Source organism: Cynocephalus volans, chromosome X (genome assembly GCF_027409185.1).
Source record: "Cynocephalus volans isolate mCynVol1 chromosome X, mCynVol1.pri, whole genome shotgun sequence".
Classification (NCBI taxonomy): domain Eukaryota; kingdom Metazoa; phylum Chordata; class Mammalia; order Dermoptera; family Cynocephalidae; genus Cynocephalus; species Cynocephalus volans.
This window is the reverse complement of record NC_084478.1, coordinates 85,358,760-85,377,759: the sequence shown is the minus strand read 5'-3', so window position 1 is coordinate 85,377,759 and position 19,000 is coordinate 85,358,760. Positions and strand designations below refer to the sequence as shown.

The 19,000-nt window shown below is 34.2% G+C and overlaps 1 protein-coding gene across 5 annotated transcripts in view; it reads left to right on the top strand.

Moving 5' to 3' along the window:
* The window catches only part of ATRX (ATRX chromatin remodeler), a 222,154-nt gene that overhangs the window by 105,981 nt on the left and 97,173 nt on the right, over window positions 1–19,000 (top strand). For all 5 annotated transcript variants that reach the window (XM_063083057.1, XM_063083056.1, XM_063083059.1 and 2 more), the window contains 5 exons: window positions 3,929–4,070; window positions 5,042–5,151; window positions 6,031–6,177; window positions 6,334–6,511; window positions 17,717–17,854. In XM_063083057.1, the coding sequence (XP_062939127.1) occupies window positions 3,929–4,070; window positions 5,042–5,151; window positions 6,031–6,177; window positions 6,334–6,511; window positions 17,717–17,854 (715 nt within the window). The remainder of the gene's footprint in view (window positions 1–3,928; window positions 4,071–5,041; window positions 5,152–6,030; window positions 6,178–6,333; window positions 6,512–17,716; window positions 17,855–19,000) is intronic.

Here is a 19,000-nt window from a genome sequence, read left to right as displayed (position 1 = left end):
TCCCCAAGGCTGCTCCCCGACTTCAGATGCCAGTTGCAAGCCCAGGCCTCTGGAACTTCTGACCAACCAGCTGTAAACCAGGGTTCCCATAGCCTCCTTCTTGGGTTTGATTAGTTTGTTTGAACAGCTCTACGGGATCCCATGGAGACATAAGGTGTCACATAGTGAGGGCTGAGAAGAGTGCCTTATGTGCTCATTTGCTCTCCTTTATAAACCCACCAGTCTCCTCCCTTTTAACCCATTAAACCCTTAACAAATTAATCCATGAATGTTTTAATCCATTCACAAGGGCATAGTCTTCATGATACCATCACCTCTGAAAGGACCCGCCTTTCAAATACCATATTGGGGATTAAGTTCCAACATGAGCTTTGGAGGGGACAAACATTTAACCCATAGCGTTTCATTCTGGACCCCCAAGGCTTATATCCTTTTCACTTACAAATACATTTATTCCATCTCCATGGCCCCACAGTCTTAACTCGTTCCATCACAAGCTCAAAAGTCCAAATTCCCAGGTCCCATCTGTGTAATCAAAATAAATTATCTACTTCCATGATACAGTGGTGGTATAAGCATTGGATACATGCCCCCATTCTAAGAGGGGTCAACAGAAAGAGGAAAAGAGTAACCAGCCCAAAGCAAGTCAGAAACTCAGCAGGGCAGGCATTAAATCTAAAAGCTGGAGAATAATCTCTCCTGACTCCATGTGTGCATTTTAATATTCAGTTCTGACTCCTGTCTTGATTTCTGGAGGTGTTTTTGTGTGGCTCTTTTTCTTTGTAGTTCTGTACCACAACTTCCAGCCATCCCAGCCTGACCTTTGTCTCCTTAACTCAGCACACCTCCAGTGCTCTGCTTGTGATCTCCCTTTCCTCAGTTCTGGAATGTACCTTAAGGTACCAATTCAGGAGACGCATAGGTCTTTTCTTGTTTTCCTATTTTCAGGATTTTCCTAACTTTCAGGAATCAGGGTCCTGTTGGTTCCTGTTGTCCAATGTGTGAAAATACTTTTTTCATATATTTTGCTTACTTTTCTAATTGATTACAGCAAGAGGGTAAATCTGATCCCTGATATACCATTATGACTGAAAGCAAAAGTTGGCCTCAACCTTTTTAATATTGTACGCAGCCTTTAAATGTGTTGGTCAAATGATTTTTTTTCTTTTTTCTTTTTTTCCCCTTATCTCTGTTCAATTAAGATGTGGGATACATTTCATGTTTTTTTTTTTTTTTTTTTTTTTACTGTAGCTTAATTATTTGTCCTAAGTTCTTCTCCTATTTTATTACCATTTATTATTAGTTATATAAACTTTCTTTATATTATAGATTGAGTACATTAACACATTTACTTAGTCACTAATAAGAGGATGTTTTCTTTACAAATTATCTCCTCCTACATTCAGGATAAAGATACACTAATCCCTAGTCCTGAAGACAGCGCTTAATAACAGAAATATCATCCAAATGACTGATGAATGCATGGTTCCAAAATAGTAATTAAAGCCTTGTGTATTAGTTTTCTGTTGCTGCATTAAAAAGTTATCACACACAGCCTCTTAAAACAAGACAGATTTGTTATTTCACAGTTCTACAGGTCAGGAAGTTGGCAATGACTTAGCTGAGCACGGCTTTATTGGCTTCTCTGCTCAGTGTCTCACCAAGCTGAAATGAAGGTGTTAATCAGGGACTTGCTTTTATCTAAGACTTTGTGTCCTTTTCCAGAACACTTGTGGTAGAATTCAGTTCTGTGCAGTTATAACATTTAGGTCTTTAGCTACTAGAGGCTTCTCTCCACAACATGGCAGTTTGCTTCAACTTTGAGAACAACAGAACATTTCAGTCTTTTAAAGAGCTCACTTTGATTAGGTCAGGACCATCTAGTAGAGTCTCCCTTTTGATTTAATCAGAGTCAACTGATTAGTAGCCCAATTGTGAGAATGATATTGCATCATATTTACAGGTCTCAACCACACTCAAGGGGAGGGGATTATACAGGGTGTTTACACCAAAGAGTGGGAATCTTGGGGCAATTTTAGGATTCTGCCTCCACACTTTTCAAGCAGAACAAGACATTTAGGGAATTTTCCATTTTTATCTAATTGCTATATCCCAGTGGTATGAAGCTGGTACATTAGGACATTACAATAATAATTTAGTGAATACTTAGTCTATGCGAGGTACTTTGTGTACATTGCCTTATTTAATCTCCACAGCAACCCTGTGAAGGCTATTTATAATCTTGCCCAGTTCGCAGATGCAGAAACGAAGCTAAGAGAGTTTAGGTAGCTCGATGAAATGGAATTTGGATCTTTATTTTTTTTGTGGTAGTTGACCAGTAAAGGGATTGAACCCTGGACCCTGGTGTTATCAGCAGCATGCTCTAACCAACTGAGCTAACTGGCCAGATGGAATTTGGATCTAAATGGCCTGTGCTAGTTATACTCCACCACACTGTCTCCCAATTATTAATCTTAATTTGTATATCACTTATTATTTCATGTAAGTACAGTATCTATTCAAATAATTTATTATAAATCTATCACTCATTTGTAATTTTTTTAGATTTGATAATGACAGTATAGTTAAGGTTTTAAAAAGACAGAGCATCCTTCTGAAGAGACATTTACAAACATTTACAGATGAAATTGCATACTTGTGTTTGTTTCAAAATAATATGTAGAATCTGGGGAGTTGGAGAATGTGTGGGAGGCACAGTGAAACAAACTGGCTATAAGTTGATAATTTTTGAAGCTGAGTGATAGGTAATAGGATTCATTCTGTTCTGTCTACTTTGGTGTATGTTTGAAGATTTCTATATTGAACATTACAAAATTCATTTGTTCCTAGTTAGAATTGTAAATAAAAAAAAATAGTGGCTAAAATTTTATTCATTAAATATCATAATGTTTATAATTTTAAATTGAGTCTTTAGTTCTTTTCATAGAACCATAAAACTGTTTATATAACCATTTCCTTTATTAAATTAGTATTTTGTAGTAATTAAGAACGTAGACTCTGGAGGCCAGTTCTCTAAGTATAAATCTCAGTGTTGCAATATTTAATAGCTGTATGATCTTGTACAAGTTATTTAACTTATGTGCCCCTCAGTTTCTTTCATCTGTGAAATGGGAATACTTGTACCTACCTTTTACAGTTATTGAGTATACCATGTAGTGGATAGAGATTAGGATAAGACAGCAAAGAAATATATATACACATACACACTTGAGCATACGTATGTATGTCTAATTAAGTTTTAAATAAGGAACTTGTGATAATTGTTTTCCTTGTAATTATAAGGTATTATGTATTCTTATCATGCTTGTTGAGCCTGTGGTTCTGGAACCAGTGTTTCTAAATGTTTTTCCCTTTCACAACATATATTTAGTGTTTTTCAGTGGGAGTCTTGTTGACATCTTGAGTGGGAGAGGACAGTTATTGTTTGGGACAGTCTTTCAATTGTAGAACATTTATGTTTGCCTTCCCCTCCTCCTCCATTAAGTACCAGCCCTGACAAGTCACTTTGACAACCATAAATGCCTTTGTACATTTTCAAATCCTAGAAGAATAGAACTATCCCTGGTTGGGAGCCATGTATCTATTCAAATTTTAATTGTGGTGCCATAGATTAATTTGGAGCATTTCTTTTTTTATACCTAATGTATGTATGTTGAGATATCCAGGGTGAGAACCATTGAACTAAATTACTGGCATTAGTACAGTGATTTAAAGTCCTGTGGAGGTTTCTGATTTTGGAAAACATGTAAACCTGGACTCTCTCTTGGCCTTATTGAACCAAAATATTGGATGTGTGATATGAGAGTAGATGTGTCTATGTTTTGGAAAATCTCCCTTGGAAAGACTGATACTCAGCCATTGCTTTAAAGGTTTTTATGGGCTTAACTATCAACTCCCTTTCTTGTAGGTGATAGAAATTGAAGATGCTTCACCCACCAAATGTCCAATAACAACCAAGTTGGTTTTAGATGAAGATGAAGAAACCAAAGAACCTTTAGTGCAGGTTCATAGAAATATGGTTATCAAATTAAAACCCCATCAAGTAGATGGTAAGAAACTATTAGATGATTCAATAATTTTTAGTTAAATTTTACTGATATTTGAGTGTCTCCTGTGTGCCTCACATTCTGCTAAGCACTGGAGGTACATTGGTGAGCAAAAAAACCGTGATCCCTCATGGAGCTCATAAGCAAATGAGGAAGAACAAAATTGGGTGATTGCAAACACAATAAGTGTTATAAAAGGAGAAGGAAAGTGCTGCTTATAAATGGGTATATATAGCAAGTGGATTTCACCTAGTCTACAGTGGTTGGCTAAGGGTAGGTGTGGGGTGGGAAGAGGTAGAGTTAGCTAAAAGCCTTCTTCAGGAATGCTATTTGAGCGTTTCCAGGTATGTTTTTAAATAATATTCCTACATTGGTATTAGAAAGATACCAAACTATCCCTACCCTCTGCTTTGTTAGAGTGGAATCAGTCACTTTTGAGTGATTATGTGGATTAATTCATAAGGGAAGTTCTACAGTTTCTACTCTTTGGGTTGCCAGCCCCCTTTCTTGGTAAATCTTTACTATTGAATAAAGGGAGAAATGATGAATTATCTCCTGAGTTTTTTTCCTGATTGGCTCAATAAAGTTGAAGGTATATTTAATAGGAAGCTGTTTCCTCTCTGGATAAACTTTCTGTTTTAGAGTATTCTTGTGTCCCTTTGAACCATCTCAGGGAATAGAGAATGTTTTCTGTGATAGCTTAGATAAGATGAATGAAAGTAAGTTACCCTGTTACTGTGTGCTTATGTTCACTGTTTCATTTCTAGTTTACCTTAGCAGAAAAAAACCCCATTTACATTTAAGAAATTCTTTAGCTCTGAGTGTTTTTTAAAATGCTATTTCTAACAAGAAAAAAGAAAAAGAAAAGAAAAAATGCTATTTCTTAGAAGTTTTGGTTATTTTTTGATATGTTTGTAAAGGGAGATTTTTAACTTGGACCTTTAAATTTAACTTAATGAAGCTGTCATTTTTAGGTGTTCAGTTTATGTGGGATTGCTGTTGTGAGTCTGTGAAGAAAACAAAGAAATCTCCAGGTTCAGGGTGCATTCTGGCTCACTGCATGGGTCTTGGTAAGACTTTACAGGTAAGAACTAAAGAATATGAAGGTATCCTTTTTTGTGCATATGTTAGTATATACTAGTTGAAGGAGTTGGAGATAAAGCAGTGAACAAGAATAACAAGATCCCTCCCTAAGGAGCTTATCTTCTAGTGGTGGAGAGTGATACTAATTAAATAGAAAAAGAAATATGTACTTTCAGGTACTAACTGTTAAGGGAGCAAAGAAAGTTTAGGTAAGGCATCTTTTAGGAGGTGATGTTTGAGCATAGATACTAATGAAGTGAGACAGAGAGGTTACAGGTATAGCCCAAAACAACTGCAAAGACTCTGAGGCAGAAAATAACTTCCTTTACAACTTCCAACTGTCTATGATGCTACAGTAATGAGAAAGTATTTTTCACTGTAGAAAACACTGCATTTCTAAATGGCAGGAATTGTAGCAAGATGTGAAATTAATGAAATTATATGTAATTTTAAACCATAAGGTAATTATTATAGATTTGGTGAGTCAGAAAATGTTAAAATAGAAAAGTACTGTATAACACAATTCTCTTCTAATTGGGCAATGGTATTTTCTGAAAGGCTGTAGGGACATTCTGTGTAGACCAGAGACTTAGTATCTGTTTTGGTGTGGTGACATCTTATATTCATATTATTCAGATTGATCATAGAAACATGGAGCTTTAGAGTTGGAAGGACTTTATACATCAGCTAGTCAAGCTTTCTCCTTTTATTATTATATCTCTTTCCCTGTACTTTGCCTGGTTTTGGAAATTATGATCTTTTGGTTGGTTGCTTTATTGTTTAAAACAAAACAAAACCATTAAGTTGTAAGATTACTTAATGTATTAACTTTTTTGTGGATATTTAAATGAAGATGGCAACTTAATCTGTTTTCTTGTAGGTGGTTAGTTTTCTTCATACAGTTCTTTTGTGTGACAAATTGGATTTCAGCACTGCTTTAGTGGTTTGCCCTCTTAATACTGCTTTGAATTGGATGAATGAATTTGAGAAGTGGCAAGAAGGATTAAAAGATGATGAAAAGCTTGAGGTATCATATTTTAAATGTTTTCTATTATTAAAATAATTACATGAAATTCATATATTAAAAGAAAATTAATTTTCAATAATGTATATTTCAGTGGGAATATTTATTATGTGTAAGTTTTAAATAGCTACTTTAAAAATCCTTATTTTCTTACAAAAGGTCTCTGAATTAGCAACTGTGAAACGTCCTCAGGAAAGAAGCTACATGCTACAGAGGTGGCAAGAAGATGGTGGTGTTATGATCATAGGCTATGAGATGTACAGAAATCTTGCTCAAGGAAGGAATGTGAAGAGTCGGAAACTTAAAGAAATATTTAACAAGTCATTGGTTGATCCAGGTAAGGCATTAATTAACAGGCACTGACATAAAGAAGCAAATTGAATAAAAATGTGTTTATATTTTATTTAACAAATACTAACTGATCATCTACTAAGTCCCTGGTTTTTGTTTCACTCATCCTTCATGTTTTTGCCTTCTTTTTGATTCTTAGTATCAATCATCCTTAATGGTGCCAGCTGTTCAGAATTTATTTGCTGAGTCTGGAAGTATTTAGGGTTTTCAGGGAAGACCTTGTAAACAGTTAAAAATATATCAGGTGCAATAGTCACAATTGAAGATTTCTTCCAACTATCTGAATATTAGGTGATAAGAGCTCTCTCTATAGTCTGAAAACAGTTCTTAAGTCTTTTATCCAAACTATGTGTCATCAGAAGAATTGCTGTTTGCTCATCTCCTGTCTTTTAAAGGGCCATCACTATGGAAGGTTAATATTTGTAATACTGTTGATCCTTATGTGACAGTAATCTGATGTGAGAGCCAGATATCTGATTCTTCTTTGCCACTTGGAAAAGCAATAAGTTGTACTATATGTAAAACTAAAATTAGTTTTTTATCTAAGATTATTAATTTATGTGTACAATTTTTCCCTCTTGTATCTTATTACTTTTAAGGCACTATTGAGGCTTTATGTTTGTTGAGGAAGTCTGGGTAATTGTCATTGTGAAAGTAGCTGTAGGCTTTAGAATCCGTGGCTTTGCCTCTTTTTTTAGATAATGATGTAATTACATACCAAAGTAAAGCTAATAAGTTGACACATTGTTGGCACATTATTATTAACTAAATTTCAAACAAATTATTTGTATTTCACAAGTTTTTCCACCCAGGGTACCTCTGCATTTAGCTGTCATGTCTCTGCAGTGTCTTCTGGTCTATGAGTTTCTCAGGCTTTCTTTATTTTTCATTATCTTGTCAGTCTTGAGGAGTATTGCCCAGCTATTCTGTAGTTTTCACTAATCTGAGTTTGTTGTTTTTCTTGTAATTGGACTGAGGTTATAGGTTTTGAGTGAATACACCAGAGGTGAAGTACCCTTTTTGTCACATCATGTCAGGGGATACATGATATCATAGTACATGACATCATAAGTGATGTTGACTTTCATTACTTGATTAAGGTATTGTTCACCAGTTTCTCTTCTTATTTGTTCACCTCATTATACGTGTAAAGAGGTTTCAGAATTGTTAATCCATACCCCTGTGAGAAATAAATTTACCAACTAGAGTATTGTGTTTCTCTGATTGCTTTTGTCTGTAGCTTTATAATTTCCAGTTAAAACATCATTTTCCAAACTTAAATAGGTCAGTTCCTTTATTTTGTTTGCATATTTTAAAGTTTACTCTGTAACGCAGAGTTTAGTGGGTTTTGACAAATGGAGTTATCTGTTTATAACCTCATTACTATAATTGTTTTTTTTTGTTTGTGTCATAAAACTAGTTTATTTATTTTAAGTCATTAGTTATTTTAAGCATTTATCAATCATTGTGGTAACCTGAGTGTTAATCTATATTTTCCCACATATAATGTAATGGCTAGAGTTGTTTTTTTTTTTTTTAATTTTAACATTTACTTGTACATTTTTGTGGGGTACAGTGTATTGTTTCAGTATGTGCATATACTGCTCAATGATTCATTTAGAGTAGATATCATAGTTTTGTACCCATTCGTCCCCTCCTGGCCTCTGGTATCCATTATTCTACTCTCTACTTTTATGAGTGGTGGGATAGCTGGGTCGTCGAGTAGATCTATTTTTAGTTCTCTGAGGAACTTCCATACTGTTTTCCACGTGGCTGTACCAATTTACATTCCCACCAACAATGTAGGAGGATTGGTTCCCTTTTCTATGTATCCTCACAGCATTTGTTATTTTCTGTCTTGTTGATAACAGCCATTCTAACCTGGGGTGAGTTGATATCATTGTGGTTTTAATTTGCATTTCCCTGATGATTAGTGATTTTGAGCATTTTTTTCATGTGCTTGTTGGCCATTTCTATGTCATCTTTTGAGAAATGTCTATTCAGGTCCTTTGCCCATTTTTTAATTGGTTTATTTGGTTTTTGCTGTTGAGTTCTGTGAGTTCCTTATATATTTTGGATATTAGCCCCTTGTCTGATGTATGGTTTGCAAACACTTTCTACCATTCTGTAGGTTGTCTCTTCACTTGTTGATAGTGTCCCTTGCTGTGCAGAAACTTTAGTTTGATGTAGTCCCATTTGTATATTTTTGCTTTAGTTGCTGTGCCTTTGCAGTCTCACTCAAAGCACTGCCCACTCCCATTTTGTGTAGCATTTCCCCTATGTTTTCTAGTAGTTTCATAGTTTCAGGTCTTAAGTTTAGGTCTTTAATTCATTTTGAGTTGATTTTTGTGTATAGTGAGAGATAGGGGTCTAGTTTCAGTCTTCTGCATGTGGATATCCAGTTTTCCTAGCACCATTTATTGAAGGGGTTGTCCTTTCCCCATTGTATATTCTTGGCACTTTTGTCAAAAATCACTTGGCGGTAAGTGTGTGGGTTTGTTTCTGGGCTATCAGTTCTGTTCCATTGGTCTGTTTGTCTATTTTTATATCAGTACCATGCTGTTTTGGTTACTATAGCTTTATTTATATTTTGATTTTGATATCAGGAAGCGTGATGCCTCCAACTTTGTTTTTTTGGTTCAAGATTGCTTTTACTGTTCTTTTGTGGTTCCATATAAATTTTAAGATCATTTTTTCTATTTCTGTGAAGAATGTCATTGGTATTTTAATAGAGATTGCGTTGAATATGAAAATTGCTTTGGGTAGCATGGACATTTTGATGATGTTAATTCTTCCAGCCCATGAATGTGGGATATCTTTCCATTTATTTGTGTCCTCTTCAGTTTTTTTCACCAATGTGTTATAGTTTTCATTGTATAGATCTTTCACCTCCTTTTTAAAATTTATTCCTAGGTACTTTATTTTTTTGGTAGCTGTTGTGAATGAGATTACATTCTTGATTTCTTCTTTGGGTCTTTCATTATTGGCATATATGAGGGTTGTTGATTTTTGTGTACTGATTTTGTATCCTGCCACTATAATTAATTCATTTATTCTAGTAATTTTTTGGTGGAGTCTTTAGGGTTCTCTGTGTAAATGATCATGTCATCTGCAAATAGGGATGGTTTGACTTCCTCCTTTTCTATTTGGATGCCCTTTATTGCTTTGTTTTGCCTTATTACACTGGTCAGAACTTCCAATACTGTGTTGAATAAGAGTGGGGAAGATGGGCATCCGTCCAGATCTTAGAGGAAAAGCCTCCAATTTTTGTCCATTCAGTATGATGTTGACTGTGGATTTGTCGTATATGGCCTTTATTGTGTTGAGATACATTCCTTCTGACTTAATTTGTTGAGTGTTTTTATCATGAAGCAGTGTGGGATCTTATCAAATGCTTTTCATGCATCTATTGAAATGATCATATGGTTTTTTTCCTTTATTCTGTTGATCGGTATATCACATTTGTTGATTTGCATATGTTGAACCATCCTTGCATCCCAGGGATGAATCACTTTATCACGGTGAATGATCTTTTTAATGTGTTGTTGGATTCTGGTTGCTAGTATTTTGTTGAGGATCTTTGAGTCTGTATTCATTAGAGATATTGGTCTGTAGTTTTCTTTTTTTGTTCTATCTTTTTCTGGTTTTGGTATGAGATTAATGTTGGCCTTGTAGAATGAGTTTGGAAGTATTCCCTCCTCTTCAATTTTTGGAAGAGTTTGAGAAGAATTGTTATTAATCCGTCTTTAAATGTTTGGTAGAATTTGGCAGTGAAGCTGTCTGGTCCTGGGCTTTGCTTAGTTGGGAGACTTTTTATTACTGCTTTAATCTCATTACTTGTTATTGGTCTGTTTAGGTGTTCTTCATGATTCAATTTTGGATGGTTGTTATGTGTCCAGGAATTTATCCATTTCTCCTAGGTTTTCCAGTTTGTTTGCGTGTAGTTGTTTGTAGTAGTCTCTTATGATACTTTGTGTTTCTGTGGTAGAAGTTGTAATGTCTCTGTTTTCATTTTTGATTTTATTTGAGTCTTCTCTCTTCATTAGTCTAGCTAAACATTTATTAATTTTGTTTATATTTTCCACTTTGTTTCATCGATCTTTTGTGTTTTTTTTAATCTCTAATTCATTTATTTCTACTCAGATCTTTGTTATTTCTCTCCTTCTACTTTTTTTTTTTTTTTTTTTTTTTTGGTGGCTAACCAGTATAGGGATCCAAACCCTTGATCTTGTCCTTCTACTGATTTGGGGTTTGGTTTGTTCTTATTCCTTGTGGACATTTATAAACACGGAATCATACAATATCTCTCTTCTTTCTCTTAGCTCAATGTTTTCAAAGCTGATCCACATGATAACATGTATTTCATTTCCTTTTCATTGCCAAATAATATTTCATTGTATGGGTAATATTCACATTTTGTTTATCTGTTCAGTTAGTGGACATGTGGGTTTCCACTTTTTGGTTATTATGAATAATGCTGCTATGAACAATTTATGTGCAGGTTTTTACTTTAGCTTCTGTTTTCAGTTCTTTTGGGTGTATACCTAGGAATGGAATTGCTGAGTCACATAGTAACTCCATGTTTACATGTGTAACCTTTTGAGGAAATGCCGCTTTTTCACAGTGGCTGCACTGTTTGATTTTCTTGTGAGTAGTGTGTGAAGGTTCCTATTTTTTTCACATCTTTGCTAACACTTGTTATTATCTGTCTGTTTTATATATGTGTGTGTGTGTATATATATTGCCATCCTAGTGGGTGTGAAGTGGTATCATTGTGGTTTTGATTTGCATTTTCTTCATGACTAATGATGTCAAGCATCTTTTCATGTGATTGTTGGCTATTTGTTTATCTTCTTTGGAGAGATGTCTATTTAAGTTTTTTGTCTGTTTTCTAATTGTGTTATTTTTCTTTTTATTATTGAGTTGTAAGAGTTCTTTATGTATACGGGGTACTATACCCTTAACCTTTATATATACACATATATATAAAATTTGCTAATTTTCCTCTTATTCTGTTGGTCATCTTTTACTTTCTTTATATCATCCTTTTATACACAAATTTTAAAATTTTTGATGAAGTTTAATTTATCTATTTTTTCTTTTGTTGCTTATGTGTTGGTGCATATCCAAGAATGTGTTGCTTAATTCAAGGTCACAAATATTTTTTCAAGGTCATAAGTATTTGCACCTATGTTTTCTTTTAAATGTTTTATAGTTTTAGCTCTTACATGTATGTTGATGATCCATTTTGAGTTAATATTTGTATATGGTGTGATTAGGGGGTCTGTCTGCTTTTTTCTTTGCATTTTGATATTCAGTTGTCCTAGCACCAGTTGTTGAAAAGACTGTTCTTTCTCCAGTGAAAGGTGCATTAGTCCATTTTTGTTTCTTATAGCAAAATACCTGAAACTGGGTGATTTATGAAGAAAAACAAAGTTTATTGCTTACAGTTTCTGAGGCTGGGAAGTCCAAAGTCCATCTGGTGGTGGCAGCAGTGACTCGGGGGTTTCACATTGCAAGATGGTGGAAGCAGAGAGAGCAGAGAGAAAGACAGACTCTCTCTTCTTTTAAAACCCTTAGGGCCATGCCCCTGACCACCATTTTTAATCCATTCACTACTGCACGGTCCTACAATCCAATGACCTCATCAAGGCTCTACCTTCCAATTACCATAATAGGATTTCCCACCCTCTTAACAGTTACAGTGGGGGCAAGGTTTCTAATAAGTAAAACTTGGGGGACAGAATTCAAGTTTCAATGAGTTTTGGGGGGACATAATTCAATCCACTACAGAGGATCTTGGCACCCTTGTTGAAAATCAGTTGACCATAGATATATGTGTTTATTTCTGGACTCTCAATTCTCTATTTTGCTTTATACAGGTATTCCTTCTCTGAAATGCCTGGGACCAGAGGTGTCTTAAATTTTGGATTTTTTCACATTTTGGAATATTTGCACATACTTAACTAGTTGAGCATTTCCTTTGAGTGTCATTTTGGCACTCAAAAAGTTTCAAACTTTGGAGCATTTTGGATTTTGGATTTTCACATTAGAGATGCTCAACCTCTATATTTTTATGCCAACACACTATTATTGTAGCTTTGCAGTAAGTTTTGAAATCAGGAAGTAGGAGTCCTACAGCTTTGTTTTTCTTTCCCAAGATTGTTTTGCCATTTGGCGTTTCTTGCAATTCCGTATGAATTTGAGAATCAGCTTTTATATTTCTTCAAAGAAGCCAGCTGAGATTTTGTTAGAGACTGCATTGAATCTGTAGATCAATTTGGGGAGTATTGCCAGCTTAAAATATTAAATCTTCCCGTTTGTCAACATGTCATGTCTTTCCATTTATTTAGGTCTTGCTTTAATTTCTTTAAATAATGTTTGCAGTTTTTAGTGTACAGGTCTTATACTTCTTAAATTTATTACTAAATATTTTATCTTTTTGGTTCTGTCATAAATGAATTGTTTTAATTTCATTTTCAGATTTTTCATTGTTAGCATATAGAAATACAACAGATTTTTGTATATTCTTGTATGTTACAACTTTGGTGAGTCTATAAGTTCTAATAGTTTGTGTGCATTGTTTAGGATTTTCTATTAAAAAGATCATACCATCTGTGAGTACAGATAGTTTTACTTCTTCCTTTCAAATCCAGATGTCTTTTCATTTCTTTTTCTTGCCTAATTACCCTTTCCAGAACTTCCTGTACAGTGTTGAATGTAAGTGGTGAGAGCAGTTGTCTTGTTTCTGATCTCAGGGAAAGCTTCCAGTCTTTCACCATTAGGTATAATGTTAGCTGCGGGTTTCTTCCTAATAGATGCCTTTTACCTGTTTAAGTAAGTTCTACATTGGGTTTTATTTTTTGTTTTATTAATTTAAAAAAATAAATACCTAGATTACCTTGTTAGAACCTATGGGAGGCTTTGATCTCTCCAGTAGTTTCATTGGGAAACTGAAGCTCTAACTGTACTTTCCTTTCCAGGGTATATAGGAGTATTAGCAATAACTGGTCTGCCATATCTGGGAAACCATCTGCACAGCAACAAGGATCTCATACTATTCATCATGTATAACATATAGTAAGAGGAATATGTTAAAATTATAGTAAGCTTTAAGATTTAGTGGTAGTAGTAACTTTTAGATATCATTTTTCTTACCACCTAAGTTTAAACTGTCGAGATCTGTGAAGTACTTCTAAATTTATTAGAAGGGATTTGTTAAACATAACACTCAGTTTTCCAGAACGTGTATTCTTTTTTTGCCCAATTTTTCTTCTCTAAGGGGAAAATTGATAAAAAATTATTTGGGGAAAATTGGTGGTAGTGAAGAATCAAATAAATGGTAGCTGAGTATTTAAGGATCTGGGTTTGGGTGTAACATATGGAAGTTCACGATGGAAGCAAAATGTGAGAGACAGACAAGCAGTTTTGGGTATCAGACTTAAGAATGAGGTGAGGTCATAAACTAGTAGAGTGGACTATTAGGTCTGAAGCCTGGGAAATCAGGAGCAGGTATTAAGATTGGAAACATGTTTAGAGCTGACCAGTGTTGTTAAATAGTAGTGTTCATCTCTAAACTCAACTGCTGCATAACAGTCACCCCAAGCCTTAAGGGCTTAAAGTGACAGTAATCATTTTATTATCTCTTCTGGTTCCACTGGGTCATGGGTTTGAGACAGGCTTGCTTGGACAGTTCCAAAATTTTATCTACTTTTTTGCGTAATATGTTTATGATTTTTTTAAAATCTACCAGTAGGTGGCAGTGTAACATACTGAAAAAGAACTTATTTAAATATAATAGTATGAAACAAAACCTTTGCTTGTATAAAAATGTTTAATGTTTAAAAGGAGTAAGTTTTGGTTACCTTGGAAATATATTTTCTGAAAAACTTCGTTCTGAAACAATGATGTATAAATGAGGTAGTAGGGTTTGAAAACACCTGCACTTAGAAATCACATTACAGAAAGTAACTGAACCTACTTTACTTGGCCTTTCTTCCCTAACCTACCAATTGTTTTGAAAACATATTTTCCTATTTAATGTACTTACACTGATCTCGTGGAATTTTCTAATTCACATTAGTGTTTTTAGAAGCACATTGCAAGGTCTTTTAGTTTCAGAGAACATAATATATGTGTGTGTGTATGTGTTTGTGAGAGAGAGTGTGTTTATATAAACAATATTAATTTAAGGTACTTTTTGATTTAAGCAATAAGATAGATCTCACTATGTAGTTTTTTAAAAATAAAGACAGGTTTTCATAGTGTTTTGAACCATCTTAAGTTAACAGATTCAGTCAGGATTAAACTTTTGAACCGAAGAAATTTTCTTCAAGCCTTTCTCTAAATCCCTTTTCTTTTGCTCCTCAGAGCCTCTTGACTGCCTTCCTCCCTATACTTTCTGTTCATGGAAGAATTTGTATTACCTTTCAATTCTGTTTTTTTTTTTTGAACTTTTTGAATTACCCTTGTACATTTCTATATTGGTAAATAAAATATGAATCACGCAATTTAACTTTTTTTGTCGATTTACGTTTATAAATGAGTATATTTACTCTTATTCTTTCTTCTTACTTCTAGTCTCTCAGATATCCTTACTAAGGATAGGGCTTCCTCTCCCTTTGTTGCCATGCTAGCAATAGTTATTTTGTGTTCTTGAGCAAAATACAAACAGAAGAAAAAGGCGTATATTGAAAAATAAAAGTTCCCTTCTTCCTTATCTTACTATTGTTCCATGTATATTCTTCCAGAAATGTTTTGTGCTTACACAAGCATGTATTTTATATTGCAAAGTTTGGGGATCCTAAAGTCACCCCCAGGTTCAATATTTCACAATAAGGATTTGCAGAACTCAAAAAAGCCAATATACTAACGGTTATGGTTTATTATAGCGAAAGGATACAAATTAAAGTCAGCAGCAGAAAAAGGCATATAGGGCAGGGCCCAGGAGAGTTCCAGGTGTGATCTTCTACTGGAATCATTCAGAGTGCTACCTTCTCTCAGTAATGATGTGTGACAATATGCATGGAATATTGCAAACCAGGCAAGCTCACCTGAGCCTTGGTATCTAAAGCTTGGGCTTGATCACATAGATATGGTTGACCACCCATGTGCCTGATCTTAGACTCCAGCCCCTCCAGAGGTTAAGAAGATGCCCCTTGGCCCAAGACCTCCTACCATAAATCACATTGTTAGTGTAGAATATCTGGCGGGTCCAAGGCCTCCAGGTAAACAAAGATACTCTTATCAAGCAGGACATTCCAAGGGTTGGAGCTGGAGGCAAAGGCCAAATCTTTCTTTGGGCAAGGTTAATCCTTTATTGCACATACATATAAAGTCTGTGGGGGGTTCCAGGACTTCCTGTGGATACCAAACCGGGCGATGCAGAAATCTCTGGTATAAAATGGAGTAGTGTTTGCATCTAACCTGTGCACATCCTCCCTCCTCTCATATACTTTATATCATCTCTAGCTTACTTATAATACTGATAAAACATAAATGCTATGTAAATGGTTGTCATACTGTATTTAGGGAATGATGACAAGAAAAAAAAAGTCTGTACATGTTGAGTACAGATGCAACGTTTTTTTTTTCTCAAATGTTTTGGATTAGCAACTGGTTGAATCCGTGAATGTGGGATCCACAGATCTGGAGGGCCTATTGTATACATAGATAAAACCACTCATTTGAGGTGGTTGTTTAAATACAAATTGGATCATTATATAGGTAACTATTGTGCAACTTCTTTTTATTTAATAATATATTTGGCATAACTTTCAAGGTTTGTACATGGAGATACATGTCATTAATTTTAACTCTGCAACTTACTCCATTATACCATACTTTAAACCCCATTGCCAGACCCCCTTTGACAAGCTTTTAGGGTGTTCCCACTTTTCCTCCATAGCAAACAGTGCTGCAGAGAACATTCTGTTATGTATCTTTGGGTACTTATGGAAGTATATCTTTGGGATAAATTCCCACAAATTGAAATATGGGTCAAGGTGCACACATTTTACATTTTGATAGATATTGTAAAATTGGCTTCTAAAATCTTTTATACTAGTGTAGACTCATAAAGAGTATAAGAGAATACTCATTTCTCCACACCCTCATGGACACTGAATATTAAATGTTTGGAAATCATTTAAATCACTTGTGTAAAAAAATTTTTATCTGTAGAAAATATTTGAGGATTCAAAATAAACAATACACAATCTTTTAATACAAAGCTAGGTACAGATTTTTAGTTTTAGAGAATATATTAGTAATTTAAAAATATTTATTATTTGTGTAGCTCCATCCGAAAACTGAATCACAATTGTATTATTTGATCTGTCATACTGAAGCAGTTATTTTTGAAGTCATTTGAAGTAGAAATTGAATTTTCTCTAATGCTTAACAGATGGGGGTAATTTGACAGCTGCTATTGTTGAAATCGACATTTAAGTAATGTGTGTGTGTTAACTAGCAAGCAAATTGTGTATGTAGGATACTTTAGCAAACAGTATGTGTTATTTAAAAAATATAAGCCTATAGTATTTCTTTTGAAAGAGTCAGTCTGCTGTGAGATCTTTCATAGCTAGAAAGGTGTTCTCCCCACCCACCATACCCATGTTAACAACTAGCTTAGCTTTCCTTTATCAGTTAAATTTTTCTCCAGCAATGAGTGTTAGATATTTAGAATAAGTGGGAATGCAATTTATATATTATTTCTTATAATGTAACTTTTGAAATTTGTTTTCATGTATATATAAATTGCTCTTAGCCTTTGCTGATAGATTTAACTTGATATGCTAATGATGAAATATTATCTTTAGAGACTTTTTTTTTTTTTTTTTCTGAGACTTTTAAATTTTAAACCACATTTGTCTTTTTTCAAATACCCCAGATCTGTTGAAAGGGATGTTTTTCCCCCTTGTGGTTATTTTTATTCTTCCTATTTTTATACACACTCAGAGGACCTTAAGTACCATTTATAGTAGTGATTTATTACTGTTTTTGGGATATAATTAATACTAAGTAGTGCCCTATTAACCAATATAACAGCAGATAAAATATACTTATGATAATGTTGTTTTATCTTCCTATAAGACCAGCACTATTAAAGAATTAACTTTATTTACTTAAATGGGTCACATTTTCAGGTTTATTATATTTTAATAAAATGTTTTTCTATATGTTTTTATAGGCCCTGACTTTGTTGTTTGTGATGAAGGCCATATTCTTAAAAATGAAGCATCTGCTGTTTCAAAAGCAATGAATTCTATACGATCAAGGAGGAGGATTATTTTAACAGGAACACCACTTCAAAATAATCTAATCGAGTGTGAGTTAATATCTACACTTATGTTGTAGAGTACTGGTATTGCCTCAGATATATATTTGCCACTATGCCATTCGTCTTTCCTCTGTTGACTCTAGTATAGTCCCTGACCATGATCTACATAGGTCCATCTGAGTCTGCTGTGAAAGAATACCATACTTTTCAAGTGAGGTGCTTTGTGAGTGGAAAACCACAGTCAAGAGATGTGCCATTATGAGTATTCAAATATAAATAAGGAATTTGAAATATTTAAAAAGTATCAGAAGTCTTAATGATTGCTTTCAAAAGTACAAATGCATATGTGGTTACTAAGGAGGTATTTGTAAGGACATACATCCAGTTTTGGGGGAGGTACGGTTAAGAAATCAAAAATAAATGCCAAACATGAGCATTTCAGCAAGATGGAGATGGGAGAAGGAGAGCTGTGATAAATTCATGGCAGGATAGAGTTTGCTGAGTCTGAGGACAGATGATGTGAACCCAAGGAAGTGACTTGTAAATTTCCCTCATTTTTTATGTGTGTGGTGACACTAAAGAAGGGAGCATGAGATTATTCAGCAAATAACAAATTGAAATTTCTCATTATAATCTCCCACCCTTTTCTTTTTCCCATTTTGATGGCTTTTTGTTATTTTTATGTTTGTCGTTTTCCTTCAATGTGTTTATAGTAACTTAACTTTTTTATTTTATTATTTGTAATACTGTTTATTATTTCACTTTAACCTATATTTTATTTTTGTTTTTATCTGCTCCACTTTCCCTCTTTTTTGTTCTGTACCCTGTTTATAGAAATGCTATTTCAGATTGTGGTCCTATATAGTATAGGACAATTGACAGCCCTATTAAGGATTTCTTGAACTGAATCAGTTAATATAAATTTTGGTATAGTAGCTTATTATCCACTTTTATTATTTTGATTTATTAGTTACATTTTCTTCACAAGATACCCTCACTGACCATAAAATCATGGTTAGAATTGTAGACCACTTGTTTTATGCTTCTCATCTGTTGTGAAGGAAAGGAGTTAGAATAAAATGTCCTTTAAGAGTTTTTAAAAAAACACTGATGTCTAGTATTTAGGGGTGATTTTTATTTTTATTTCTTATCTGGTTTAGGTAATCCAGTTCTAGATCAGACTTATAACCAATG